This window comes from Symphodus melops, assembly GCF_947650265.1.
Source record: "Symphodus melops genome assembly, chromosome: 7".
NCBI lineage: Eukaryota > Metazoa > Chordata > Actinopteri > Labriformes > Labridae > Symphodus > Symphodus melops.
The window spans coordinates 26,304,273-26,332,129 of record NC_136697.1 but is presented as its reverse complement, the minus strand read 5'-3'; the positions used below and the strand labels follow the sequence as shown (position 1 = coordinate 26,332,129).

At 44.8% G+C, this 27,857-nt stretch overlaps 2 protein-coding genes across 2 annotated transcripts in view; one reads left to right on the top strand and one right to left on the bottom strand.

Annotated features, from left to right (window-relative positions):
* The window catches only part of LOC306826823 (ATP-dependent 6-phosphofructokinase, platelet type-like), a 371,729-nt gene that overhangs the window by 92,279 nt on the left and 251,593 nt on the right, over nucleotides 1–27,857 (top strand). The window lies entirely within an intron of this gene.
* On the bottom strand, nucleotides 24–7,900 carry LOC306826816 (Krueppel-like factor 6). The gene is made up of 4 exons (XM_079348359.1): nucleotides 7,552–7,900; nucleotides 4,615–5,185; nucleotides 3,200–3,323; nucleotides 24–2,381 (listed from the first exon to the last, which is right to left on the bottom strand). Exons 1-4 carry the CDS (start codon nucleotides 7,651–7,653, stop codon nucleotides 2,330–2,332), a joined length of 849 nt encoding a protein of 282 aa, XP_079204485.1. The 5' UTR covers nucleotides 7,654–7,900; the 3' UTR covers nucleotides 24–2,329.

Sequence of the window (27,857 nt, the reverse complement as noted above, 5' to 3'; positions counted from 1 at the left end):
TTGTTGAGCTTCAACAAGGCTGCCAAGAGCGTGAACGACTGATTGACAGACAACAAGTCTGATGACGGCTAAACAGAGGCAGACCCAACACAACGCCACCACGTGTCTCACTGTTCCAACAAGACTCGCCGTCCAGTCAAGATCACTCACAATGAATTTAACTTTCTTTGCAGAAATGGTTTAAAAAATAAAAAAAAAGTCCAATGTTAAAGTGAGTCGAATCAAAGAATAGAGAGTTTTATCAACCCACAGAGGAGCATGTTGAAGTCATGTACAGTAACTGACGTTAGCATAAAGTGAAGCTGACGCACGCCAGGTGTCATCCCAGTTCACCTGCAGATGCAGACAGAAACCTCCGGGCTCAGCTGAACTGGTCGGACCGGTTCCTGCAAGCCTTTAGTCGGATCACGGGTTGGACTGAGTAAAGATAAGGACTCAGCCTGAGGGCGAGAATTACCACAACAACAAAGACCGACTCGTGATGGAGAACGTCGTCACCGTTTGAACTGGAAGCTTTTCGAACACATCGACGGATACGACGACGTTCTGTTTTGCGGATAATCCCCCAAATTTGAGCGAGCACGCCACATTTCATGAGAACATATTTCCACATTTCTCTGTACCTTTGACAGCATGCTGCTGCAGTCCATCTGAAGTGCACCCACACCTCGTAATACTACACAGTAGTAAATCTTTAAAAAAAAAAAAAAAAGCCATTACGAAGTGCTCCACATTTCTGTCTCACACCCGGGTCATTTTAGAGAATAGGATTTGATAAAGTTATGATATTTTCAACAACAACAACAACAACAAAAAAAATGCACAAAGATGTAAAGATGGCAGTCATGATGAAGCTGAGAGATACTTTTTTTTTCCTCTTTATTTGAATCTTTCGGGGAGTGTCGAGGAGTCCGTCGCGAGACAACGAAAAGGGCAAAAAGGTGCGACTGTATGGATCAGAGCCTTTCTAAAGCAATTCTATACCGCACTAGTGCATTCGCAGCCCGCCCCCCCTTCCTCCCCCCCTGTTTGGTGTGTGTTTTTTGTGTGTGTGAGAAGGATCTATTAAACAGGACAAGGCCACTTACATAAGGCATCAGTAAGGTTAACAGTGCATTCACAGATAGAAACGAGAGAAAAAGAGCAAAAAGTGACGCATGAAAGAAAAAATCCCATGATTGACAAGACAGTTGTCAAGCTATAGTGGTGTCTCCAAACTTATCACCAGAATTAGAAAAAATAAAATAAAATAAGAACAAATGACTGCCTTATGTGTTTTGTACAATACCATGATATTGAGTAACATGAAAGTAGCTGCTCTCGAATTGAATTTTGTTGTCCTATAAGCAAAGAGGTGAGCGACACATCTCCCATGATCCCATGCAGCTTCTGTTCAAAATGGCCAGAACCGTTTGTCAACAACCATTGTAGTTTTTTTTTTTTTTTTTTTTTGTATTTTTAGATACAGAGCTTACACAATGGACAACAAAATGAGCTTTTATAGCGTGTATGTTTTTTCTTTTCTTTCTTGAGACAGGCTACATAATACATTGCACATTTAATAGCTGCACTAAACAAAACGACCTCTCATGTTTGAATGTGGAGCTTGCAGTTCCTCCTCCGCGCAGAAAGTGGGCGCACTCGATAACAAAACCAACCAGACCTTGCAAAAACAACCCCCCCCCCCCCTTTTTTTCTCCCTCACTCAACAAACAGACTCAAACAGCACAAACACATCCCCCCCCTTCTTTTTTTTTTTTTTGTTGTTGCTTGCATTCATTCTCATTGAGACCACATCACGTATCCCGCCCGCCCGCCTGCCCGCCCCCGCCGTCAAAAACATCATCCTCTCTTAAGTGTCATTCACTCGCAGCTCCACAATGCAAGCTCCATCCACTCCATAAAGCCAGCACAGGCATCCAGTCGCAGGCACTCACAGTCCCCATGCGCACAGGCATACACACTGTCATCGGAGGGAAGGGCACCCCTGCAGGAGTCCCGTAATCCTCCTGGAAAAAAGCATTTAACACCATACAGAAGAGTCTCTTTCCATCGTCTCCAGCCAAGATTGTTCCAAGTCTCTCTCTCTCTCTCCTCCGCACAAAAAAAAAAAAACCCTTTCAAGAGCAATCTCCACAGCAAGGTGTTGGAGGCACTAAGTATGGTGCAAATAATAGCCTGCGTTGCTTCATCTTTTTCCACTGACTGGAACACGGCCGTGCCCCTGTTAACGCTCCCAGGACACACCGGCCTCGCTGATCCCCCCTCCTACAGGTCAGGACAATCAACCAGAATCATCCCTCAGAGCTCCGAACGCCGAGGACATCTTTTAGATGTGCCTCTTCATGTGAAGTGCCAGGTGGTCAGAGCGGGAAAAGCACCTGAGGAGGAGGAGGAGGAAGAGAGAGAGACCATTTAGCTCTTCTGAACATCAACACAGATGCATGCCGGAAAAAACTGTGCTGTTAGATTCTTACATCGTTATTCTGTGTGCAAACTCCCAACCACTAGGGGGCAGACTTTGTACTGTACCTCCAGGTATTTAACTGTTTTTATTATTGTTAATCTAAGGCAGGAAGAAAGCTGCATGACAGATACGATGATTAATGACGACCATGTTCTCTCATGTTTGGCAGCTTGATCTGCCCAATAATAAATCTTCTTCTCTGCATCAGTCGTTAGCATGTATGTGTATCGTATTGTGTTTTTTTTTTTTTTTTGCTCTCATGTTAAATATCTTGACAGTCAAATATTCGTCCTTGTTTGCCGGCTACGCTTCTTTTTTTTTTGTCCTGGCTCTCATGATAAGACGAGAGAGAGAGAAATAGAGCTTCTCTTTCAGCCATTTATTCGTCATGATGTCACATGAGCGAGACATCGACTTCTTCTTCTCTACAAACCTCATTTTAACCCTTTGTGCTCCGCCCTCTTTTCTCTACCAACCACTTGACCTCCGCTCCATTTCATCAGTCCAATCCTTGAACCTTGACCCCCCCCCCCCCCACCTCACCTGCCCTCATTAAACTGGTTTGCATACACGAGTGGTTTAAGAGCACTCGGCACCAAAGCCAATACAGAAATAGAAATCAGGGATTTTTTATTCTTTATTCTTTAAGAGGTCACGAAATCAAGAGATTTTATTTTGAAAAGCTAAGCCGCTTTTGTTTTGTTGTCATTTCAAACGTTTGGCTCCACTCACCTGTCGCAGTGACTGCATTTGAATGGCTTTGCTCCAGTGTGCTTCCTGAAGTGTCTGGTGAGTTCATCGCTCCGTGCAAAGCGCCACTCGCAGCCCTCCCATGAACACCTGTAGGGCTTCTCACCTGTGGAACACAGACGAGGCGTCACAAGGTCAACACGCAGCAGCAGGAAGTGCAAAGAGAAGACGGAGCAACAGTCTGATAACCTCAGCTCAGGATCCGCACGTCTGCACACCTGATCACGTCAGAATGAGCTTCATCCCTCGAGCGCGTTTAAAAACACAAAGTCGTTTTATCTGGATGTTTGAGTCTAATAACCTTTAACTGGATCTTATCCACTGGTGTCCTTTTCAATCATCTGACACCTGACAGGCTGCGTAATTGTTGCCATTTAAGACCTTCAATCACAGTATTTGTGACATTTTGAAAATGCAACCTCCCAAACGATGAAGCCATAATATTGAAGGTTTCTTGCTAATCTAATCCGAGAGCTTTGGCGCGCTGATTTCAGGGAAACAGGATCCTGTTCCAGTCGGGCTAAGCAGATTGGGCTGACTACTGTAAGTGGAAGAGAAAAACAACCTCGTGCCTTGTGGGTCTTGAGAGCTGTGGTATGCAGCTGTGAGGAGCTGCTCGAGTAGACGGGGCTTATGTAATGTGGAGAGAGAGAGAGAGAGAGAGAGAGAGAGAGGCTGCTCCTAATGATCCTGAGGACCTTTAACCATGTGGCTAACATGGACAGCCCAAAGGATGTGAGGAATGCGACTTCCTCTCCTAATGGGCGGCACAGCCTGGCAGAGGTCAGAGATCACAAAGGGAAACTGCTCACATTTGAACCCGTGCTTGCCGAGCCCGAGCACTGCAAATGTCACATTCCCATCATTTCTTTCTTTCTTTCTTTTTTTTTGGTGAGAGCGAAAACGGAGCGAGATTCGGAGCGTTTTTTTCCCATGGTGTAATCTGAGAACTGTTGATTTGTTTGCAGGATCCACATCCTTTGGGTGCTGCTGGCCACAAAGGAGCCTCCCTCCCTCGCTCCCCCTCCCTCCCCTCTCTCTCTCTCTCTCTCTCGGCCTCCCTCCCCTCCCTCTGCATGAAGTCACGTTCTTCGATGTGAATTAGGTCACAGTTGAGGGCATTCCTTCAGACAAACTATTCAAAGCATGTGGGCGGGATCTCAGCACTTTGAGCAAGAAAACACCTGAGCTTATGTTACTCGCAGCTTTTTTTTCCCCATTTTCTTTTTTTTGGGGGGGGGGAAGAGGGGGGGGGGGGGTTAATCCTTAGATGAACTGACTACGTTAAAATCTGGATTTCATAAACACTGTCAGGGCAGAACTCCTCTCTTTGGGAAACTCAGCTGGTGACGTTTGCACGCCGGCACTGACAACATGTGACGTTCAGGCGTGCTCACCTGTGTGCGTGCGCTGGTGTGCTTTGAGGTGGGAGCTTTTGGTGTACACCTTCCTGCACCCGTTGAACTGACACCGGTGCACCCGCCTCCTGCCGTCCGGAGACGCCTCCCCGCTGGTCAGCCCCGACCTCTCCACTCCCCCAGTCCTTATTTTCCCCGGCGAGTGCAGCACAGTCTGTATCCCACTCCACACCTGGGCCGCAGAGCCCTCCTTGCCCAGCTCGGGCGAGGACGGCGGCGTGCTGCTGATGGCCGAGCCCAGGTCTTCGCCGCCGTCTCCCAGAATGTCAGTCAAAGAGGTGGAGGAGAAGTCGAGGGTCGGGGAGAGCTCCTCGGAGCTGTCGGAGGCCTCGCTGCTGGCGTCGGAGTTGAAGCCGCCGGCGTCCAGGTGCTGGATGTCCTGATTGTCTTCCTCGTCCTTGATGTGAGGGATCTTTGGGTCCTGCTCGCTCGACTTGTCCCCGCAGGCCAGCATCAGCTTGCTCCACAGATCCTCCTGGCTCTCAAATTTGAGGTCGGTGGCGGAGACGTAGGGCTCGCTCTGGAGGTACCGCTCCAGCTCCAGGCATGTCTGTGTGGAGGGAAGACGAGATAGCAATGAGTTCACTCCACTGCAGAGCCTGAGGCCTGAAACGCAGCGCTTCAATTCAACTGGAAAGTCCCTAAAACACCCCCCCCCTTGTTTTCACGAGGAGCACAAACACTGGCGTTCTACTACACCCGGCGTTTATTCTTAGCAGCAGCAGGAAACGCTGTGACACCGTAGCACCGCTGGCCCTTCTTCCTCTCTGCCTGCAGGAGCGAGCGGAGACACAATGTCCTATGCAGAGGAGAGACGAGCGTGTTCTGAGGGTGCCCTCTGAGGCCATATCAGGGAAGATTACAAGCGCCACATTTCCTTCTGAGAGCGTGCGAGAACAAGGTGCTTTCACCCGCCAACGCCGGCGACTGGAGCATAGGTGTGTGTTGGGGGTGGTCATGAAATTTACATATGCTACAGAGCCCCCCTGTTGGTTTAGGGAAGTGCTTGTAGATCTTTTAAATCTATCAATTATTCACCCTAATGTGGATTTAATAATGCATTCGGAGGCATCGCTAGAAATAACATAGCACACCAGGGACCTGAGAGGAGGGGGGGGGGTCTGGTTCACGGGGGTCCATAAAAAGGCTCGGCATGAATACTGCAAGAGCCGCTGTGGATTGTGGGGCTTATTTTCTTCTGAAAAGGAAGTGAGAGAGCACTTCCTCAACCCGTGGCTGCAGCCAGATATGAAGGCCGCTAACAGCACAGCACACTTTGCCTGAATGAAGCAGCCCAATGTTGTTGTTTTTTTTCTTCTTACAATAGAAGTGCACAGACTCAGCTCAGGGGTCACTTCATAAATCTGCACGATGATTAACAAGTTAGGTAAGAGGAAAAGAAAAATCTGGCTTTTCTTAAACCGCTTTAAGAGTTTTAGTTCTTCAAGCCTCTAGAAATATTTTAAAAAAAAAGGAGACTGTGTCTGAGACGGGCACGTCGCTCTGTGAACGACGTGCCCAAACTCAGTGACACCAGCAGGCTGTGACGCTGTGCAAAGTCAGAGGACTTTAATGTGACCACGACCTTCAAATCAGAGAAGAAGAAAGAAAGAAATCATCAAGAAAAGGCTCCGTGGACTGAAAGAGAGCCACGACATGTCGATCTGTCTTCACACTGACAGAAAGGAGCAGAAGGGATTCATCGAGCCTTAAAGGGGGAGGGGGGAGGGGGGGGGGGGGGAATATCAGCACAACTTACCACTAACACATTTATCGTGGAAAATAGGAACACTGAGGGAACATCGTAGTAATCTGATAATGAAAGTGAACACATTCAAGACAAATGTTTCTCGTCAGCAGAGCTGGAGAAATCCCAGGCGAGCTTTAAATGCCTGGGAGGGCGAGTTGGCCCCAAGCCCGAACAGATCTAATAGAGGACAGAGAGACAGAGAGACAGAGAGACAGAGAAGCAGAAGAAGAAGACTGGAGCGTGCTGCCAATTCATTTCATTTCCTAACAGTTTCTCCCTCCCCTTCCATTCCAGTATAAAACTCCACTGTTCTGGCATGCAGAGGGACTGCTGTGTCGAGCCAAACTGGAATAGAAATCTCTCTCTCTCCTCTTATTGGTCTGTCACTCTCTCGTCTGTGCGTGTGTGTTTGTGTGACAGAGCGCGAGAGCGAGCGAGCGAGAGACAGAGGGGTAGAGAGAGAGAGAGAGAGAGAGAGAGAGAGAGAGAGAGAGAGAGCGAGAGAGAGAGAGAGAGAGAGGGGAAGGGAAAGACGCGCGGCACGCTCGTCATACTGTCTCTAAATCTGCAACACGATGTGTCTTCATTTGAACACAAGCACAAGGATCATGCACGCATGCGTTTGAAACATCAGACAATATGTTCATAAAAGCAAAAACCATGTTTTAAAAATAAATGACGGTAAGCTGCCAGTGCTCTAAAACAGCAAAAACTATCAGTCCATTCAAATAAGAATAAAAATATTAGAGTTAGCCTTTATTTAAGTCAAAGTAAGTCCAAAAAGTCTAACATGGTTCATCTAAAAGTCACTGCTCGCACTTCTAGTATAAGTAAAAAAAAATATAAAAACATCATCGGAAAATAAGAAGAAATCCGTCACTGAGGGAACTTGCATCACTTCCCTTAAAAAGGCACGCAGGCGACTTTGAACGGAGAAACTGATATTAACTGTTGCACTAAATCAAACGTGGAGTTACGTAAACATCTTTGACATTTGCACGTCCACACACGAGCTGTCACTGGGGCGCAAGTTTCCCCAAATTCTCCGCATTCCCCGCACTTCTACACGAGCATCGCGCACGAGCACGAGGCGATCTGTCAAACTGCGTGTTCAGCTGGACACACTCACGGAATAACTCTTGTTTGTGTTTCTTTTTTTTTTTTACCTGCTGCCAGTACTCTTCCAGAGACGGTAAAGCTGAAAAGTATCCGGTGTCGTGCACAATCTGGAGCTCCTGGAAGATGCTGCACATAGGGATGACATCCATTTCAGTCCTTAAGGTGCAGCAGCCACAAGTAAGAAGCGGATTCAAAGCTTGCAGAGGAAACGAAGCCAGTTGTGTTCAGAGAGAAACTCGAGTCTTGCTTGTGTTTTGCATGTAGAGGAGTCTGGAGTCGTGCGCTTCCAGCGGAGGATTTGGAGCGTGTGACGCACCGAGAGCGCACAACACTGAACTCTGTAAAAGTCCGTCAGCGCACTGTAAACTTCCCCCCCGATTCAAAATTACAGACAAGCCCACCCCCATGTGATTACATTACGTTTCGGCACGTCCACCAATGAGCTCGCAGGAGCGCACCACCCGCCTACCAGACCACCCCCGGCCAATGCTGAGACAGAGCCGACTCATCCTGTGTGTTGTGGTTGGCGCGCGGTCTGCAGCTACTCCGCTTGCCATTGGGCCAAATCTGCTCTATTTTTAGAGCCCTATATAACCCAGAACAAAACGAGGAAGTTGAGTTTTCTACTGATTCAAATGTGAGCTGCAGCCTCTCCGGAGCGGCAGCGGACACAGGAGAAGCGCTTTGCCACTGTCAGCGACTGTGCACACACGGTTTAGTCACTAAAACAGACACGCTGATGTTATTTAATCACAAATATACACCGCACCAATCTCTCCTCTTTACGAATGAAACCTGAGACATCGTAGCACTGCACGGAGAGACTCGTATTGATTTCGGCGCGTGAAGCGCAAAACGTGCAGCGATCATCTTGGGAAGATGCCTTCAAACTCAAGGGGATAATCACCGATTTGATGAAGTCCTGTGTCCATGAAACAAATCAGACATCCTTCTTGTTTTCATGGCTGTCCAGAGGTCCATGAATAACAAACCCGAGTCTCCCTGTGACAGTGGAGACAGCTTAACGAGCTATTAACTTGTAATAGAAATGCCATTAGGATGATTATTCAGAGAAATGCTGTGCAGGTTACTGTAGTAGCAGCAGCTTGAGGTGAATCATGAGGGACAGGTTTGCTTCTACTTGAGATAATGCGTGTGCGCGCGCGCGCGTGCGTGCGTTGTACTCATTCACCTGTGGCTCTCTTTCTAAGAAGGCAGATTACTCTTGCAGCTAAGCGTGTTCACTTATACTCGCTCAACACCATGAGACCACATTGCACACTCGTTTCCTCCATAAGCTGAAGAAGGGAACATGAAGAGATAGAAATAAAGAAAAAAAAGGGCCACCCATGGTGCGTGGTGAGAGTTTCTAATATAAGCACCTAATATATCTCTCACACAGCTCCAGAATGACACGTTATAAATACACCCTGGCACTCCTCCAGAAATATATCCGCCTTTCCCCCCTTGTTTTGGTGATCAGCGCGACCCCCACTTCTCTTCTCTCTTCGATCGAAGATGCAGGAATATTAATCTGAAGTAATAAGGCCTATACGTTGATTCATGATGAAATGCATGCCCTGGATATGTGCACTGATTCATGCTTTAATTAGACTGTTAGCTTGACAAAAACAGCATTTGTAAAGATGTCACCTCTGCTTTGGAAGAAGAAAGAAAAAAAATCACAACACAGTAAATATTCTGCGTCTTTAAAATAACCATCTGATCCATTTAAAGAACCACGCATTCATTTTATTACATGTTCAACTTCTCTGCTTCCCTGAACGGAGCGCTCTCTGTCACAGTGGAGATTTTAATCAGTCAAAACACGATGACTTCATTGAGCTATTATTAAATCCACTTATGCCCGAACGTATAGTACATGAGTAAAAAAAAAAACCCATCCAGTTGCATAAGATGTGGGATAAAGTTGAAATGGAGCAGAACAACAGTGGCATTGATGAGTTAAAGGCAGAGCAATGTGACAAACAACATATTTGGAACAGAGCGCCATTGTTTGGCCCATCGGCCCCGGTCGAGCGCCTCCACAACCGAGACGCTTTTGTTGCGCTCTCAGCTGTGGGCACATTTGCAGCGCTCAGCAGCATCGCGTTCTGTCATGAGTCGACGGGGGTTCAGGGACACGGAGCACACGGACAGGTCTCTGTTGTGACACGGACGATAAGTAATAGAAGGGAAGAGTCACGCTTCCCTAAAGCGTTGGATGATTCATTGTTGACCTTTTTAAAAGCATTACAGAGGGACAATGGAGTCGGTTTCTCCTGTGACTTTGAGCATCAATGACTTCTTGTTCGTTTGAACAGGAAGCGAGACGCAGAAGTGAAGTTTTTCGGGGACTGACGTGTGAATCGTTAGGTGATAATAAAACGGGCCGCAGTCCTATTCACACGTGCTTTAAAGTCATTCAGGGCGAGCAGACTTTTTAGAGGCACCAAACGAACACCGCTGATGTGTAAGAACAGCCAGTTAAAGTAACGTCAGATATGAAAACACGACACGTGCAATCATCGTGCATGTGATAGATCAGCTTCACTCTCGTATCTGCGTGCTAGCATGTTCTCATCCCGCTCCGTCTTTCATTCTGGGGAGAGACGTTCAATCGCACGTATAGCACTCTCACACACACACACACACCCAAGAAGAGTCTGATTTGCTCGCCTGCTGTCGTGGATATCTCATTAACAGGGGGAAAAGTCTCCCATAGTGAGCTTCACATGTGAACTGGCTACTCGGGAAGATTTGAGCTGCATGCAGTCCTGAAGCTTTCAGGAGTGCAGGAGGGAAAAAACAAGTCTATAAAAAGGGAGGAAAATCACAGCGTCTGCAAAGAAAGGCAGATCGCCGTAAACGAACATAGCACACTGAAGCTATCGCTGCAGTGACCGACTCAGACAGAGGTGTCCGACGCAGTGCAATGCAAATTCTCTGTCAAGTACAAATGTGGTTTATACTGAAAAAAAAACAAAAAAAAATGGCGAAGGCCAAAATGTCACACGCCAGGCTTCAATATGTGAACACAAGATAGCCTCACACGCAGCGCTCTGACTACATGTAATGCTTGAATCAATAACACACACACACACACACACAAAGCACAAACGTTCATGTCTCACTTTCATGTATTTTTATCTTTACATTTCTTCTCTAATGAGTTCCTAAATGAAACTCGTGCCGTGTGAATCTGAAGCCTTTGTCGGCTCTCGACTCATCAGTTAATAATTCTAAAGTGACACTTTTGTTCTGTCGTCGCTAGAAAAGCCTTTTGTGCTCCGAAACCATTGTCATCATATCAAATCAAATTCCTGCGTTGGTTCGTTCCCTTTCATTGTAGTCCGTGTCATCCACCCTCTGATGCAAAGATAGCATGAGTCATAGGACCGTATAGAATCAGCACAGTTGCCCAGAAGCAGGCGCTGATGTTGATTGTGATGCACGTGGGATGCTGGTCGGTAACAGGATGAATCCATAGCAACCAAACGAGGAGCATAAACAGCACGCAGATACATAAGCAGCACTGCCGTGGTCAGGGTCTGTTTATGTGCACGAACTGTCTGTGAACAAGCAAAAACATACACAAGCAACACAACGTCACATGCAGGGGAAAAAAAAGGAGGAGCAGCTCATTGCTAAGTTATAAAATATCCACGTCGGTAAAAAGATGCCATGATGAACGAGGAAGCAGGGGAGGAGACTCGCATCTGCAAATCATCGGCACAAATTGCGAGGTGATCAAAACAACAGTCGGAGAAAATAGCTACTTTGACCTTCAGTCCGTTGAGGAGGAGGAGGAGGAGGAGGAGGAGGAGGCGAGCAGCGAAGAAGAAGAGGCCGAGGTGTTTGTGAAATCCTGAGATTATGACAGGAAGAGTTTCAGACCGCTTCACTATTTGCCGGTGTCCCAGCAGAGCTTTAAACTCCAGCTAGGAGGGCTGATCTGCCCTCCTATTGGACGCACTGAGGCGTCATCACAGAGTGAATTGCGCCCAAATGTTTCAACATTTCGCACCCTGTGCACGGACGGCAAACCCGATCTTGTGCTCGGCGCCGCTTTGTGAGAGAAGCGTGCAGCGCCCCGTCCGTGGTGAAGCTCACACGGGACGCGCACAGGCCACAAAGTCAGAGTCGGTCTGTGAGAGCTAACCACACAGAACAGTGTCAGAGATCAAGCACTGCTGCTTCTCTTCCCACACGCAGTTTAAAAATCCAGCATGAGGAAACCACGCCAAAAAAATGGTCACTCACTGTTAATTAGCTGCCCTAAAATTCTTTGCACAGCAGATAATGGACGGTTCATCATTTGCAAACAGTGCTCGGTGCCTGATTAAAAATCCACTGTTGCATTTGGGCTGAAAAACTCTTGTTGTAGAAGAAGAATAGTCAGTTAGCATAATAACAAATGGCACTGATTTAAAATCTCTGCACGCTGGTGCGTCCGCGTTTCTGATTGGTCGTCTCGTAAATGAAGGCCATTTGGTGGGATGCGGAGGAGAGTTCGCTAACATATTCAGCGTGTGGTACCCCAACTGCCCGTCACTTGGATCGGATGTGCGTGCAAAGATATTCAGAGTGAAAGAAAAGCGCAGTATGTAAACAGCTCCGAGGAGGCAGCAGCAGTACGTGAAGTGACAGGCAACAGAAATCGAGCACATTTAATGCAATTGGTTCATCGCGTCACATGTCTTCTTGATCTTGGGTTTGACTATGAATCAGAATCATAAGACCAGCCGTTAAAAGGGATATCTGTGGAGCAGCTGCAGCGTTAAGAGGAACGAACATGACAAGAATGCTGCTTTTAATCAGAAACATGAATGAAACATGATTTTTTTTTTTCTCCCTTTTTTTCAACACCTTCCCTGAAAATGCTTCCGAACAAGGATTTGAATTCCTGAACAGGCCTGCAGCATCCAGCAGTCCTGTTGGATGACCTGAGTGCATGTGCAGTTTAGTTTTATGGAAGTCGCTTCCTCGGTGGCTGCGACTTAAAGGTCCCATTTTCTGCGTCGTGCATCCTCTGCTCTGCGTTGTGCATGTTTAGGAGCATCTATTTGCAAATTTTAAAGATTGCAAAAATTAGGTTTCTCCTACCTACTCCTGTTAGCATTAGCATTAGCCGCATGAAACGCTCGGTCCCGAGACCCCTCGGACTGACTGTGACATTCACAATATGGTAAAAGGGGCGAGAGAGCAGATCGGTCGACCAATCAGATCAGAGGGGTCGTTTTTTTTTCTTCTTCTTTTTTGTTGGATTCTGAGCGTTAGATGAGAGACTTCAGACACATTGTGAACGTACTTTAGTTGGCACATAAATTAGATCTATGAACCTCAAAAAGTGCAGAATATGGGACCTTTAAATCCGTGGTTTGTGTGTGTGTGTGTGTGTGTGTGTGTGTTGGTAACACATTGGCAGAACTCTGATCGACTGAATCAGCCAGTCCTTGTCTGGTGTGTTTTCCCACATCCATCACTTGTGCATTAGATGAGTCATGACTCTGCTTTGTCCTTTTCAACGAACACGTCATCCGTTCATCTCGGAGACGTGACGTTCAGGTGACAGTATGCTAACCGTTTCCTGGAACGTTGCATCCTTGTTGTGAACGTCTCAGGGGAGCAGCTAGCACAGATCAGCGGACAGGGAGGGGGGGGGGGGGGGACTCAACGTATATGAGAAGATGATATAACTGACATGACATAATATCTTTGCATTTCCACACATAAGGAAGCCGCCATGCTTCCCCTTTAAGACACACTGGTGCATGTTAGGCAGCTCCTGTCTGAAGCGGTGCTTTACACTCAGTCGGCTGCAAGCTTGGGAAAAAACAGAAGTGTTGTAGCGAAAGGTATTGATGTGCTAATTAGTGTGTGATGTCATTTGGCATCCTGTTACGACTTTTTCGAGCTGCCAATAGCTACTTTTAACAAAAGAGCGAGCCACATGTGCCCTGTGGCAGCCAGGGCACGCCGGCGAGAGCAGCAGAATGTGCCCTGCTCAGCACGGCTGAGGCTCGCACTCTCGTTTGTGTGGTGAGGTCAGACTCCTCATTAGGATGTATCGCTTTACATCGTGAATATCTTGGTGACAGTTTGAACCGTGATGGGCCAACAAGATGATGTAGATTAGTTTGATCATGTGCTGATGATTCTGTTTATGTGTGATTCCTAGTGTGTATCCTTGTCTCCTTGTTTCCTTGTCTGTCGGCTTGTTTCCTGTGTTACTTGTGTTTTAAGGTTCCTAGTCTAGTCTTTAGTGTTTCCTGTTTTATTTTGTAGTATCTGGTTCAGGTTGTGTTTTAAGTCTAGTCTTTAGTGTTTCCTGTTTTATTTTGTAGTATCTGGTTCAGGTTGTGTTTTAAGTCTAGTCTTTAGTGTTTCCTGTTTTATTTTGTAGTATCTGGTTCAGGTTGTGTTTTAAGTCTAGTCTTTAGTGTTTCCTGTTTTATTTTGTAGTATCTGGTTCAGGTTGTGGTTTGGGTGTCAGGTTTGACTTTGTACTCGTCCTCAGTGTTCTGCTCTTGTGTTCTTTGCTCCTTGTGTTGTCCTGATTGTCTTGATTGTCCTCACCTGTCTCATTCGTCTCACCTGCGTCTCATTACCCCATGTCTCTTTAGTCTCTGTGTGTGTTTTCTTTCTTTGTGTCTCTTGCCGGTTCGCTGTTGTTGGTAGTCTGTCAGTCTGAGCCCGTCTTTCGTTTCCCTGCTTCTTTGGATTTACTTTGTTTTTGCTCCACGTGGTTTTGGATTTACTTTGAGTAAGTTTTTGTTTGATGAATTTTGGTGTTCTGGGTCCTCCTCCCCTGTTTTTTCTGCCGCACCTGTGACACAATGAAGGTGGAGATTGGTGGTGGTTGGGGGCTTTAGTGACAAAGTATCAGTCAGAGATGTTCTTGCAGGGTTTAGCGCAGTTCAAGGTCAAAATGAGCATTATCCGATTTGAATTCAATTCATAAAATTGCAATTTTAATTTATGCAAATTCAATTTTGTAGTATTGAAGTTTTTTGTGTGTGTGCATAGGCTCTATTTGTATGCAGTAAAAGAATCCATGTAGGGAGCTAACAAGTGGCTCAAATGAAGTCGTAAAACCAATTTGCTATTTGATGATGTCCTAGCTGCTTGATTATCTCTAAACCAGGCAGATTCTTCATGCAAAGGCATCAAGACAACGTTCTCAGGAAGTAAGAAGAAAGAGTTGAAAGCTGTAAACGTACAGTCAAACGAGGCACTCTGGCAGAGAATGAGAGGGAAAACGGGCCGGTTTCTGTGCTGCAGGGCTAATGAGGGAAATGAGAAACAGGTGAGCTGGTGGGCGGGGAAGGTCAGGTGAGGAGAGCGGCGGGAAAAAGGAGGTTATCTCAGGACAGGAGGGAGTGGCTGGGTGTTTAATTACAGGCGATTATTATATTGTAGGCAAAAAAAAAACAGAGCAGGCGAGGAAATGAAAATAAACTGCTGGTGGAGTTGTGAGTATTTTGCTCCCGGTGTTTTACTCCCATGCAGAAGATTAGTGATGGTGAAATGCAAACATACATGCAGTTAATGCAAACCAATGTGTTTACCTTTAACACGAAACGTGTCAAGCTCTGAACGTAATCCACGAGCCTCTCACTGAAGTAATCAACGGTGGCCGGAATGAATCCTGCTTAATGGGGTCTGGTCACAGCTGACTGTGAGTCATCTTCATCTCATGACCGGCTGCTCTGTGGAAACACAAGCCTTCGCTTTTACCTTGACCAATAAACCATGAACTGTGTCAATCTGCTGAATTTCTCCAGGGAGGGAAAAAAATTCCTGCAGTGAATACTCGGAGGGGTCACGAGTTTGATCAGCGCTGACGACACACTCGAGCTTGTCCGTGTTTTATTTGCACTTTTTTATGCTTCATATTTCAGTGTTGTTTTGGGGTTTTTTTTATGGTTTGCATGTGGTTGTGTTTTTTCCAAAACATTAAATACACATCTCTGGTGAAATTCCTGATCATGATTGGGCAATTAATTATAATTCTGTTATTCCCCCCCAAAAAAACCAGACGGCTGCTGTACACGCAGTTCTAATCACGACCATGAGCGCTTCTATTCATTCGCGGAGAGAAAGTCAGAACGTCATTTACCATCTGATTGGTCATAGAAAATGTGCAAGGACCGGCTGCTGCTGTGGCACCAGGAGGAAAAGGGGGAGGTCCCAGATATGAAACAAACAGAAGATGGAAGAGTGTTTGGGATACTTTGTGCGTAATTCAAAGTGCGTCACAAAAAAGACACGTCAGGAAAAGCATAAAACATCCAAGAATGAGAAGGATTATAAAGCACAATAGAACAGTAACGAATGATGAAGCAATGATATTAGTTTTTGACAGAAACATCCGATTTCTTTTAATCCAAATAAAAGACATCAAATCAAAAATCAGCTGTGAGTCGCCTCAAGTCCAACAAAGGAAATAAAAGTGCATCAGAGAAAACCAAAAGGTCTCGAAAAAAAGCTACAGAGTGAATATTGGATTTGGAGCTTCTGTGTTTGGTATTATTGAGAAGTGGATTTTTTTTTAACGTGTTTGTTTAGAGAGAGTGAGAGAGAGAGAGAGAGAGAGAGTCGGGACGAATCTGCAAGTCAGGAAGCACAGGTTGGATTTGAACCCTGCAGGTTGCCGTGCACGCTGACGCTCCACACGCTGATTTAAATGTGAATTAAAACTTGAAGGAATCTCGTTTATTGCTCGTTTGAAATGATTTGAAAACATCTCGACAGGTTGATGTGAGACTATGACACAAGGCATCGTCTGTGCATTATCCCTTAAATTTTATTTACCCAGACGACGTGCATCGATGTGAATCTCTCCGGGTCTGATGCTGGAAATAAAGTTAAAAATAAATAAATAAATAAATACAAAGTGAACAATTTAACGTCTCCAAGCCAGACAGTGAACAATCCATTCCACATGATTGCATCAGCCAAATGTGTGAGATGTTAAAAAATGTAAAAGATAAAGTATTGATTTCAGTTTAAGGGGAGCAGAGCTGTTATCATCAATGAGCGCTGATGTCGCTTGTTTCGAGCTTCGCTTTGGCTCTGGAGATTTATCACCTCGTGTTGAATTGTAGCGAGCGAGCGAGAGAGAGAGAGAGAGAGAGAGAGAGAGAGAGAGAGAAATTGAACGCTGATCCTTTGTGGAATAAGAAAAGCTGCTTGGCTCCAAAGTGAGATATATGTGAGATATCGGTCGATGCTTTAACGCCTTTAAATCGGATTGGGGAAAAAAAAAGAGTTAATTATCATTGAGAGGTAGCTCGTTAGTATAACTGATGATAACAGTTATATTTTATATTTTGTCCTCATATTGACATTAAAAACAAACGTCAGACATTTTCCATTTTGAAACCTTTTCGCTCGCTCAGGACGATTCTCTGCAAACGTCGAGCTTTGAGCGGTCGTCTTTTTTTTTTTTGTCCTCTCACTTGTTTTCTTCCATCAAATTAAACAGTTGACAGTTGTATTTTTCCCCCCAGTTAAGTGCATGTCGTGTCGTGATGAAGCCCGGCGCTTGTCATCTTCACAGCGCACGGCCGGATTTCAAAGACAGGCTTGAATTGCTTCCTCATCTCCATTATGGGCCGTGCACTTAAGAGAAGCGCCTTGAATTAATGAGTCGAATCATCAGAATCTCAGTTTAACAAAGCAGAAAAAAAAAAACAGAGAGCAGGTTTGAAATGACTAAACTGCACCTCAGGAGTTTACGACTGAATGATATGAGTGATATGCAGGGTCTGTTAATCCTGGTAATGTACAAAAAGAGATTTGTCCATAATGGATTGTATTATTCTGCACCAACGCTTCATCACTTACAGGAATAAAGCAGCAGAAGTGTCTCAAATATGGCCTCATCTTATTCATCAAGTCGACATTTAAAGCGTATTATGTGATTTCAACGTTGCAAAGTGAAATCAGGAGAGGTTTGAAAGGGTTTTTTTTTATGTGCTCCCATCGTGTTCTCTGATTGGTTTAAAAGGTCCTGCTACACCAAGCAGACGACGAAGAACAAGGCCGCCTCACGCCGCCTTTGTCTCGGCTGAAAAAAGTCGTACTTGAACGCACCGCGGACGGCAAAACACGACGCAACGTGTCAGGAAATTACTCCCGACGCCAGCAGGGGGCGCTAGTCCGATACCACTCGTGATATAGTTACATCTAATCGAGGAATTCGCTCAGCTGATTCCTGTCCTGCTGGGACGAGGACAGCAGTCCATTTAAAAGTCCTTAATTTAGCCGTAACCTGAGCTTGACTTACTGTACCCGTGCACGTAACCACGCCGACTGTGCTCCAACTGAATGTGACACTCTGCAAGACAAGATGGGTGTCTAACATGCATCAAGTAGCCTTTTGACATACAGAGAAATGAAAAACCTCAATAATGGCGAGCTACCTCAAAATGCATGATGTGAAAGGCTTTTTGAGCCCAACAAAGCTTCCTCTACTTTTAGTCGTTTGTTCAATTTCTCTTGTAAATTCCACTCAGAGCAAGATGAGCAACCATCTTCACAACTATCTGTTTTTATTCTGTAAATAGGAACACTGCTAGCGTCTAGTTTTTACCAAATCTCTGCAACTGAGCTCTGACTTTTAGTCTTTGAAAAGTTGGATTTGTGCACGATAGGCATAACTCGCCTGTCAAAGTCACACATACGACGAATATAAGAGTTGCATTTTTTGCTAATAATCCTTAACCCACAATCTGTTTACGAGCAGCTGCACGGAGCAAAAAAAAAAGAAAAAAAAAAAAAATGGTAATGAGTCACTATTAGAGAGCTAAACATGATTTGTAGGTTAGAAAAACGTGCACGTACGGTCCAAGTCGCACACATCCTGTTGTTCACAGGAGGAAGGAAGCTGGCGTATCCTCACAAATGGGAAACGCAGAGGACACAGATGAATTGATAGGAAAAACAGGTAGAGCAAACAAACATTAGACGGTGCAGCTGAGGATGTGAAAGCAGCGTCGAGACGCTGCAGCGTGTGGAAAGATACTTAACGGTGTTCGCAGCCAAGATAGGAACACAAATAAACAGTTTTATGCAGGTTTGTTTTAAGTCACTTCACGCTGCACTTCATACTCTTCACTTTTTTTCTTTTTCAGAGTCAAAATGATGAATGTGAATGATGTGCAGGAGCTGTGACTGCAAAGGGATATTATAATAAGCACATGAAAAGGGATGGGGAATGTTTTGGTCTCGATTTTGATTCTTGGGGTCACGATTTGATTCTGAATCTATTTTCGGTTCTCAGCGATCCGAGGATTCACGATTCAACGTCTGCTCTTGAATGAGTCCATGCTTCAGGGTTCTCGCTTCTCCATTTCAGGTTTAAAATCTCCGAAGATAAGGACGTTGTTTTTTGAATTAATCCATTTTATTTTTTACCCCCACTTTTATATATGAACCTCAGCAGATCTCCAACTTTTGTAATAGTTTTCTAAAGACTAAATAAAGTTTGGCTTGAAATTAAAAACAACAAAAATAAGACGTTTGTGTCGACATGTTCTGATCAACGTCACAAGAAATCTTTAAAACTAATCAGGATGAAGAAATGTGTTCTCAATAATAGGCGATCTCACAGATCTCCAAATACCTGCTGTCCATGTCATAGATAGATAGATAGATACTTTATTGATCCCGAGGGAAATTCATAGTTAGCATACGCAGGCTAGGCTGCAGTGTTTGGATTCTGAATTGTAGATTTGGCTTTAAAAGGATAAAGAAACTCATGTTGGGGGTAAACAAAGTCGTCCTTTGTCATGAGAGCTCTTTTTAGACCGGATGGAGTGGTCCTCCAGTCTGCAGCGAGCGAGCGTTCTGACTGCAGAGTTTTATTTTTAACCGTTGTTTACTCAGGGAAGTTTGGCCGGGCATTTTTAAACCCCATTCATTCACGCTGGGCAGCCACAGCACAGCGCTTCACTCAGCGAGCTCCAACAGGATCCTCTTCATTGTCCCCATTCAACTCCAAGTCCGGCATGCTTGAGGAGTGTACATCATGGGAGTTTTTCTCCCCCCCCCCCCATCCCTCATACACCCTTGCCCTCGTCCTCCCACTCAGCCCTGCCACAGCAGCTGTGAATGTGATGATAGACGGGAATGACCCCAGAGGACCCCGCATGCCCCCCCCCTCCCCCCCTTTAACCTCGGCTGCCATCACATAATGCGAACAAACAGGAACGTAACTCCTTCCTTCCTTCCCACTGTAACCCAGACTTGGAATCTGCCCCCCCCCCCTCCTCCTTTCCTCCCCACTCCGAGGGGAATCCTCCTCCCCAACAGCGGCATTCCACATCCTGTCTGACTGACTCATTTTAAAGGGGAAAAAAAGGAGCTCGTGTTACATTTGCAACCCATGGCAACTGCATACAGTAAAACAACAGAAACCGTCTCGAGCTGACAGAATGATTCTGCTCGATGCAAATCTATATTCCTGTTCTGTAAATTCAAAAAAGAAAAACTTTCCTGCTTCCTCTTCAGCCTCGTGAATCTTCACTGGAGCCAAAAACTCCTCAAAGATTCGCTCAGGTTCACGGACAAACCAGAGTGTTTAAAAAGGAAACTAAAGCCTCTTTGTGCTTGTCTTTTCCCATGCATGTGATGTCATGTGTAAATTACATTATGATCTTTTATTTCTTCTTATGATTCTTATTTGAAGCTTTTACATCACAGCTCCCTCTGTGTGCATTTGCGTCTCAGTTTCTCTAAAAACTGCCAGTTTTAAAAGCTGAAACAATTTGTGTCTTTGGTTTTGGAGGAAGAAGACGAATAGCTGGCAGACGGTCCCCTCTGAGAGCTTGTTTGCACCACAGCTTGATTCACATGTTGAATCAGAAAACACCCCTGTGGGCTCAGCACAAGGAAATATTGTGGGGAAAGAAATAAATAAATAAAACATGCAGAAACTGTGATTTTTCTCACGATGAGGTTCGCTGACTTCTGTGAGCGCTGATCAGAGATTTTAATCCAATCTCAGAGCTCTTCGGCGTGTTAATATTTCACCCGACATGCCCGACAGGCTTTGTCCTGCAAACTGACACTGCTCACCTGTTCGTTATCTTTTCTCATTGTTTTGATTTAGATCCGCCTGGTGGCAATTTTCATTTTGTGTGTAAATGAATGAAAGACGTTTCATTACAGAAGGGAAGTTTAAATAAATGTGGCCTCTCTAACCTGGACTTAATGGACGGTAGGACGCCTGCAGGCTCATCGGATGAGTCCAACTGATTTTTTTAAAATAGATTACAGGTTTTATGAGAAGCTTCTAGAAGCATTTTCAAACTGTCTGTGGTGTCTTTATTGAACGATCATGGAGGTAACCAGTGGGGGTTCGAGCAGGATTTGACATTCCCAGTTTCTCCTCGGACATTTATCCACGTTTGAGTTTTTTTTTTTTTTTAGCTTTCAATGGGAGTCACGGTTTCTTGCTGTTTTAAAACTTTGTCAGAACCAACATCGGGAAAAATCATAAAAAGTGTTTTAATCTTCTTTGTTTTACAATAAAAAAAAAAAAAATCTCGCATCGTCCAAAATGTTTAAAAATCGGAAAATCTCCTGAGACTGCGATCCTCCGAGGAAGTTCAATCCAGTGATGTCACTCAGTTGTGTTTTTCACACGAGCACACAAACTGATCATCTGGGCAGGAAATTATAGGAAGACTTTAAAAAAAAAAAACCCGGCTGTGTCCATCTGAGTTGGGGAAAACCCCTCCAGTTCAGAGCAGCGGCGGTGGCGGCGGCGGTACTCCTCTGGTCACGTGTGAATCACTCGGCTGAGAACAGTGAATGAGAGAGCTCAGCAGGAATAATGGAGCACTATTTACACAAGCTGTGGGTTTTTTTTAATGTTAGGGCTGATGTTGGGCGTTTAGTGACTCACTCTGTCCTTAAAACGTGCAGCCGTTGCAGCCGCACGGGTAACTAGGCAATAACGCCGGTCGGTCTGTCGGAGTCCTGTGTGAGTCAGAGCCGTCGGGCCTGCAGAGGTCTGAGCACATCTCGTGTTCAGAGGACAGCAGTGTGGCATTCCAAAGTAATGGACTCTATATCGGGCTCAGGGGAGTGTGTGTGTGCGAGTGTGTGTTTGGCACTATGTGGGCTGGTATTTCCATTCAAATGCATGTGGGAGCATTTTGTGCGTATATCTGTGTGTGTGTGTGTGTGTGTGTGTGTGTGTGTGTGTGTGTGTGTGTGTGTGTGTGTTTGATCTCGTACAAGAATGGTAACCATTTGTGTTTGTTTGTGCCACCCGGGCTCACACTGACAATGAACACTGTGATCATGGGCTTGTGTGTAGGCTGTGTGTGTGTGTGTGTGTGTGTGTGTGTGTGTGTGTGTGTGTGTGTGCCCAACAAACAAGCTGTGCTGTGTTACAGCTGCTGCAGGACTGTACAGGAACGACCTCGTTGAACTTCACACGGAGAGAACACAAAGGAATATAAAAGGAGAAAGTAGAACAAATCAATTCACTCCAACTAAACGAGCGAGGAGCTCTGATTGGCCGAGCAGCCAGATATAAACAAAGAGGTCACAAACAGTGAAGTACCAACATCTGAAGACACACTCAGATTTATATCGAGTTCAGGTGAACGTTCACGTTCTGTCCCGTCCTTTTGCACGCGTCACAGTGATGTAATAAAAAACAAACATGATATGCACCAGAATTATTTTTAAACATGTGATTGTGAGCCAGTCAGGACAGAGCGTGAACATGTGAACATGAAAGCATGTGTGCAGCATGATCAGCCAATGACAGTGTGTCTTTAAAGAGCGTCACATGATGCCTTTAAACACGTATCGATCACGTTTGATTCTGATCAATTCGTCGCTAACAAAACATATCTCAAGAAAGTTGTTTTTTTTGAAAAAGAGCAGAGCAGGTTCTAGTCCGAGCGGCAACCTCCAGAAAAACGTGGAAAAAAAAAATCCAGCTCTCAGCCTGTCGTATTACCAAACTTTGGACTCTGTGTATCATGTTGAGCTCCAGAACCAATCTGCAGGGCTCTGACTCATCATCGTACTTTGTATGATCGAGACGGATGGCCCGCAGACAAATTCATTGGCATTCCCTCGTTTAAATGGCCATACTCAACCTGCTTCACTCACACTTGTGTAACAGTGTTCATGTGAAAAAGTGCTTAAAGCCTCACAGTCGGCAGTTATCAGTTCCCATCAGTGCGTCTGGAAAAGCAGTTTCAGGAAGGTCGCTCCGGCGGCCTGGAGGACCTGAAGCCGGTCTCTGTAGGAAGGTCATCGACCTTCTGCTCCGTGACTCAGGACACGCTGATCTGGGTTTTTTTCTCGGTCAGGAAACTTTACTAAATGAGATTCTTCCTCTCAGTCAGGTTTCTCCTCCTCATGCACGTTTCTGGTTCATAGTCTCGTGTTTGTTTTCCCCACAAAACACAACTACAAGACTCATGAAGTGCGTGCATCAGGGTGCAGACTGAGGCGTTCTTGTGTGCACTCACCGTTGTGATTAACACCTATTGTCCTCCTGGATGTTGTGCTTGTGTTTTATTAGCCTCAACTGTAAATCAAATTTCCCCCTCCAGGGACAATAAGAGATCGAATACTGATGGAGAGAGAGAGAGAGAGAGAGAGAGAGAGAGAGAGAGAGAGAGAGAGAGAGAGGTTTGTTGCATTTGTAGCCACGCCCATCGATGATCTCATGGCGTACGGACACACCCTGGAGTGTGTGTGTGTGTTTCCATCACTACAAACACTCAAAACAGAATCTGAGGTTTTAATGTGGAATCCTTTAATACACGTCAAAATCAGATTTTTTTTTTTTTTTTTTTAAGTTTAGAAAGGAGAAAGACGTCAAAATGTAGAAGAGTTAAGAAAACAAGACATGCAACTTTTCAAAGAACTAAAAACTTTACTTTTTTCAGATATTTAGATTTAGTATGTTTCCATTGTGTTATTGCTACGTCAACATCCGAGAACATCTGATCGTTTTTTTTTTTTTTACTTATTCCCATCTTTATGTCCGTGTTTGTGCCCAATTTAAAAAAATAAAAAATTATTATTAATAATTATTCCGGCTTTAATCTGGAGAGATAGGATTGTGCAATGTTGGCCAAACTGGCATGTAGGCATATGTAAAAAACTTTTTTTTTTTTTTTCCAAATGTTTTTGTGTAAAGAAAAGAAAGAATAAGTTATTCCAGTACAGGCGAAAACAATCTGATTTTATTTTTTTAAAACAACCCTTCCTGCTTTGTCAAATATTCCCTGAGACGGAGCAAACGGCGAGAGCAACATAATGACGCGTCGCTTTGTGGCGGTACAAGCGGCCACGATCATCCCTCGTGAATCACGGCCCCACGATCAGAAAATTTTGCAGATTTTTTTGTGTGTGCAATTTTCAGGTCTATTTATTTCTCTCTACGCGCCCGGATGACTTTCACAGAAAAAAAACAAAAAAACACACCCACAGCTTTTTGAAAACTCCTCTATCAGACACATGAATAAGTGAAAGGTAAAGGCGCCGAGGGGCTTTCCGTTTGCTGAAGGAGAATTAAACATTCATGGCGCCTTAAATGCACATTCATCAGTGTCAATAAGTGTTAATTAGTATTGAGTAACATTTACCTTGTTAATCACCCCGAAGCCGTGTGCCCACGGTGGAAAATTCTTTCTCCGACTCCTGTGGTCGTGTCATGCGGAGTTACCCACAATGCAGCGTGATGACAGTGCCAAAGGCTTACCGGGGCAGTCTGTCACTGTGTCCTCATTCTCCTGCGTCCTGCGTCCTGCGTCCTCGACTCAGACTCGGCACGTGTTGACCGTGGCACATTCAAAAAGTGTCAAACACTCGAGATGTCACACCTCAACACCTTCTGCGCTCCTCTCACTTTTCACCTCCGTTTTCACGTCTTGAGGACGAGGAGGTTTTTTTTGTCTTCAGTCAACCTTTATCGAACCAACAACAGGCAAAGGAAAAGTGACAGATGTTCTATGAAGGACAACAATAAAAACAAACAAACAAAAAAAAAGTGAAATGACTAGAAATGCTTCGTGTTAGCTTAGCTGTCGAAGGAAGACAAGCTAGCGCGTGTTACGTCGTCTGCAGGTTGCTTCTTAATCAGTTTCACAGAAAGCAGCGCTCGTACACATTAAAGTCCTTCTGCAGCACACACTTTAATAACAGAGTGTTTGTGTGTGTGTGGCATGTGGTGGATGGATGGTGCCAGGTTGGATCTGTGCAGGACGGAGAGACACCGGTGGCGGGCTAATGACACGAGCCTCAAGCTGTTCTCACACCTGCCATAGATCTACCTCGTTCAGTTGACATTAACATTGAGGAAAGTGGCCATCTCGAAAAAAAAAACACAAAAAAACAAACACACTGAAGTCGGTCATGCAAATAGAGCAACACAGCCCATCACATGATAGACACACACGGCTACTTCCTCAGCCTCTCCATCGCTCACACTCGCCACACAAACAAACAAACAAACAGGCCATTATCCTTGAGAGGCCAATTAGGCAGTAAATGGGAGAGCTGACTTGTGAGTGGAAGAGAGGAAAGGAAAAAAAGATGGGACAACAGAGTGCGACGGTTCAGAGTCACGTTAGCATACTGGGACTGTGTGGAGGATGACACGTTTGGTGAATGGCGTGGAAGCACGGTTCACACCTTAATTAGCACGATCGATCGACATCCTTTTGACTCTGGACTGAATGTTTGCTTCGTCCTTTTTCCATTCATTAGACTTGCAGTTTTTACATTTTGAGTCAACATGGAATCACTGCTGTAAAGAAAAGAGGCCGAGGCCATGTTTACACGGACGAAAATGGGAATTTTTTAATTTGCAAAAAAACCCCATTTTGATCAGACTGATCCACCAAAACTACAAAAAAATGATGTAGTACACATCCAGGCCAGTAGTTGGCGACACACATTTTTTTAATGAAACAACACAGACGTGTACAAACTCATCTTCCTCGAGAGCGGTGAGGTGTTAGCATACAAACGTAACGGCTAATCCCTCTTTTTTGGATGCCCTTCGCTGGCGTGTTGATGGATTCTGTATTTTGTACAGGGCTGCATTGCGTCTTCCCCACAACCCCAGAACATGAATACCGCATTACAAACCAACGGGATCCTGGTGGCCACTTCAATCCGGATTAAGTAATACCCGGGGGGGGAGGGGGAGGGGGGGCACGTTTTTGTCCAGAGGAAACGAAAACGTGCTTGCCTGCCATTGATGACTAAAAAAACCAAAGCAGCTGATTCAGCGGTTTCATAATGCTGGTTTAGAGTTAAAGCCGTGCAGGCCTGTCATAACAACCGCTCTCTTATGACTCACATCCTCAAAACATCAAGCCCTGAAACACACGTGAACTCACGCCGGGGAAAACGCAGACGCAGAATTCTCCATTTGACATGAGAAATACGATTTTTACATCGACGAAGAAAAAGGGAGAAATGATCAAAACAGCCGATGAGCCGCACAGTTTCTACGGAGTCCAGCATGGCGTTCTTTTAATGCTCATGTCGGCGAATGGTTACAAAACATTTTCACATTGTTCTGAAAAAGAAATCCGAGGAAGAAGAAGTAAACATTTGAAGGGATATTTCACTCTTTCTGTATTCACATCGGGTCATATATGTATGTTGAAGGTTGGTGCCTTCTTGAGCGAGAAAAGCAAGAAACTGAATGAAACTCCCAGAATGCAACAGCACCGCAGGCCACTCCCACTGAAGCCAGGGTGCTCTATCTACAGTCCATACGGCGGTTTCTGACTGATTCTGAGATTCCTTCCAGAATGAACTGGAATCTCAGAAATTCAAACAGACTCTCTGTCTTTGTCTGTAGACAAGAAAGCAGCAACAGCACCATGTTTGAATGGATATCTATCTATCTATCTATCTATCTATCTATCTATCTATCTATCTATCTATCTATCCATCTATCCATCTATCCATTCAAACATACGAGCAGCTTGATACAAAGCTGAATGCAAATGGCTGAAGTATCCCTTTAATTTACGACCAACAGACGGGGTTTACTGCTGACCGTCTTGGCCGGGACACTCTTGTAAATGAGACTGTTAATCTCAATGAGGATCTCCTGCTTAAATACATTTTAAATAAATACATAGAAAATATGTAAGAATGTACTTATTGTTTACTTTTTTTTTTTTTTTTTTTGGATTTCAGTAAAAAAAAAATAAAAAAAGATGAATATGTGAAAAGTTTGTGTTAAATGACTTTTTTTTAGGTTTTCAAGTTTGGATGTTTCTTAAGATTGAGGAATAAATGTGAATAAACTCTACATGTATAAAATGATAAACAAAAAAGGTAACCAGAGTAGCATGCTGATAAAGAAACAAAGAACAGGGCCTTTTTTTTTCTGTTTTTTCTTTTTTTCTTTTTTATTACCACACTTTTTTGTTGTGTAAAAGAAGTGTTCATCATTCCACTGCTCTCGAATCCAGACTCAGCAAGTCTGTGTTTTGTTTTCTTGGAAACTTAGTGAGAGGGCTTATATTTTGTAATGTGGCTGAGGCAGCAGCGAGACTCGCAGGCAGATTTTTGGCAAGGGGCGGATAATTTAATCGAAGACAGAAAAAAAGAGTCGTTCTCCCCAAACAAGAGCATCCAAAACAGCCGTGTGTGAAAAGCAGGTGACCTGAGTGAACGCTGCTCCTGTACGTGCTGCGTGTTCAAAGTGCACTCAAGTGCTTCACTACAGTTTGAGTTTGTGGGAGCTGGAAAAAAAAAAAAACGGGGACCCATCATGCATCTGCTGCTTTCTTTCTCGAGCGCCGTTTAATCCGTTCCATGAGAAAATCTCCACCGTCTCGTAGTAGTGCGGCGAGCCAAGCCGAGTTTTGGCAAGGCTTCTTGAGGACAGGGTTACATAACACTCCCTCTCTCTCTCTCTCTCTCTCTCTCTCTCTCTCTCTGTTCCCTTAACGTCTGCTTTTTCTCTCCGTAGTTTCTGGTGGGGTTTTTTTTCTTCCCTCTACTTTAAATTCTGTTGTTCTCTCTCTTTTTTTTCCTTTTCCTCTTGCTTTGATTTTCTGCTGATCTTTTCCCGTCTGCTTATTTGATCATGCTGGACTGTAAACTGAGGATTGTTACACACACACACACACACACACACACACACACACACACACACACACACACTTGCATTCCTCTGTGCAAAAAGTCTCAGACAGCAAGAAAGCAGTTACTCAATGTTTTGTAGCAACTCTTTGTTGCGTAACAGGACTCGACTCATTCATTCACTCCCTCGCTTGTTCCACACCTACATTTAATTTTCTCCCTTCTTCTTTCTCACAGGTGTCGCTCCGGA

Bases quoted from the DNA above. Each gene is read 5' to 3' on its own strand.
- LOC306826816 (XM_079348359.1), bottom strand. From the start codon at position 7,653: ATGGATGTCATCCCTATGTGCAGCATCTTCCAGGAGCTCCAGATTGTG. The intron at 5,186-7,551 runs GTAAAAAAAAAA...CCCTCCACACAG, and splicing joins TGGAAGAGTACTGGCAGCAG to ACATGCCTGGAGCTGGAGCG. The intron at 2,382-3,199 runs GTGAGTGGAGCC...CCTCCTCCTCAG, and splicing joins AAATGCAGTCACTGCGACAG to GTGCTTTTCCCGCTCTGACC.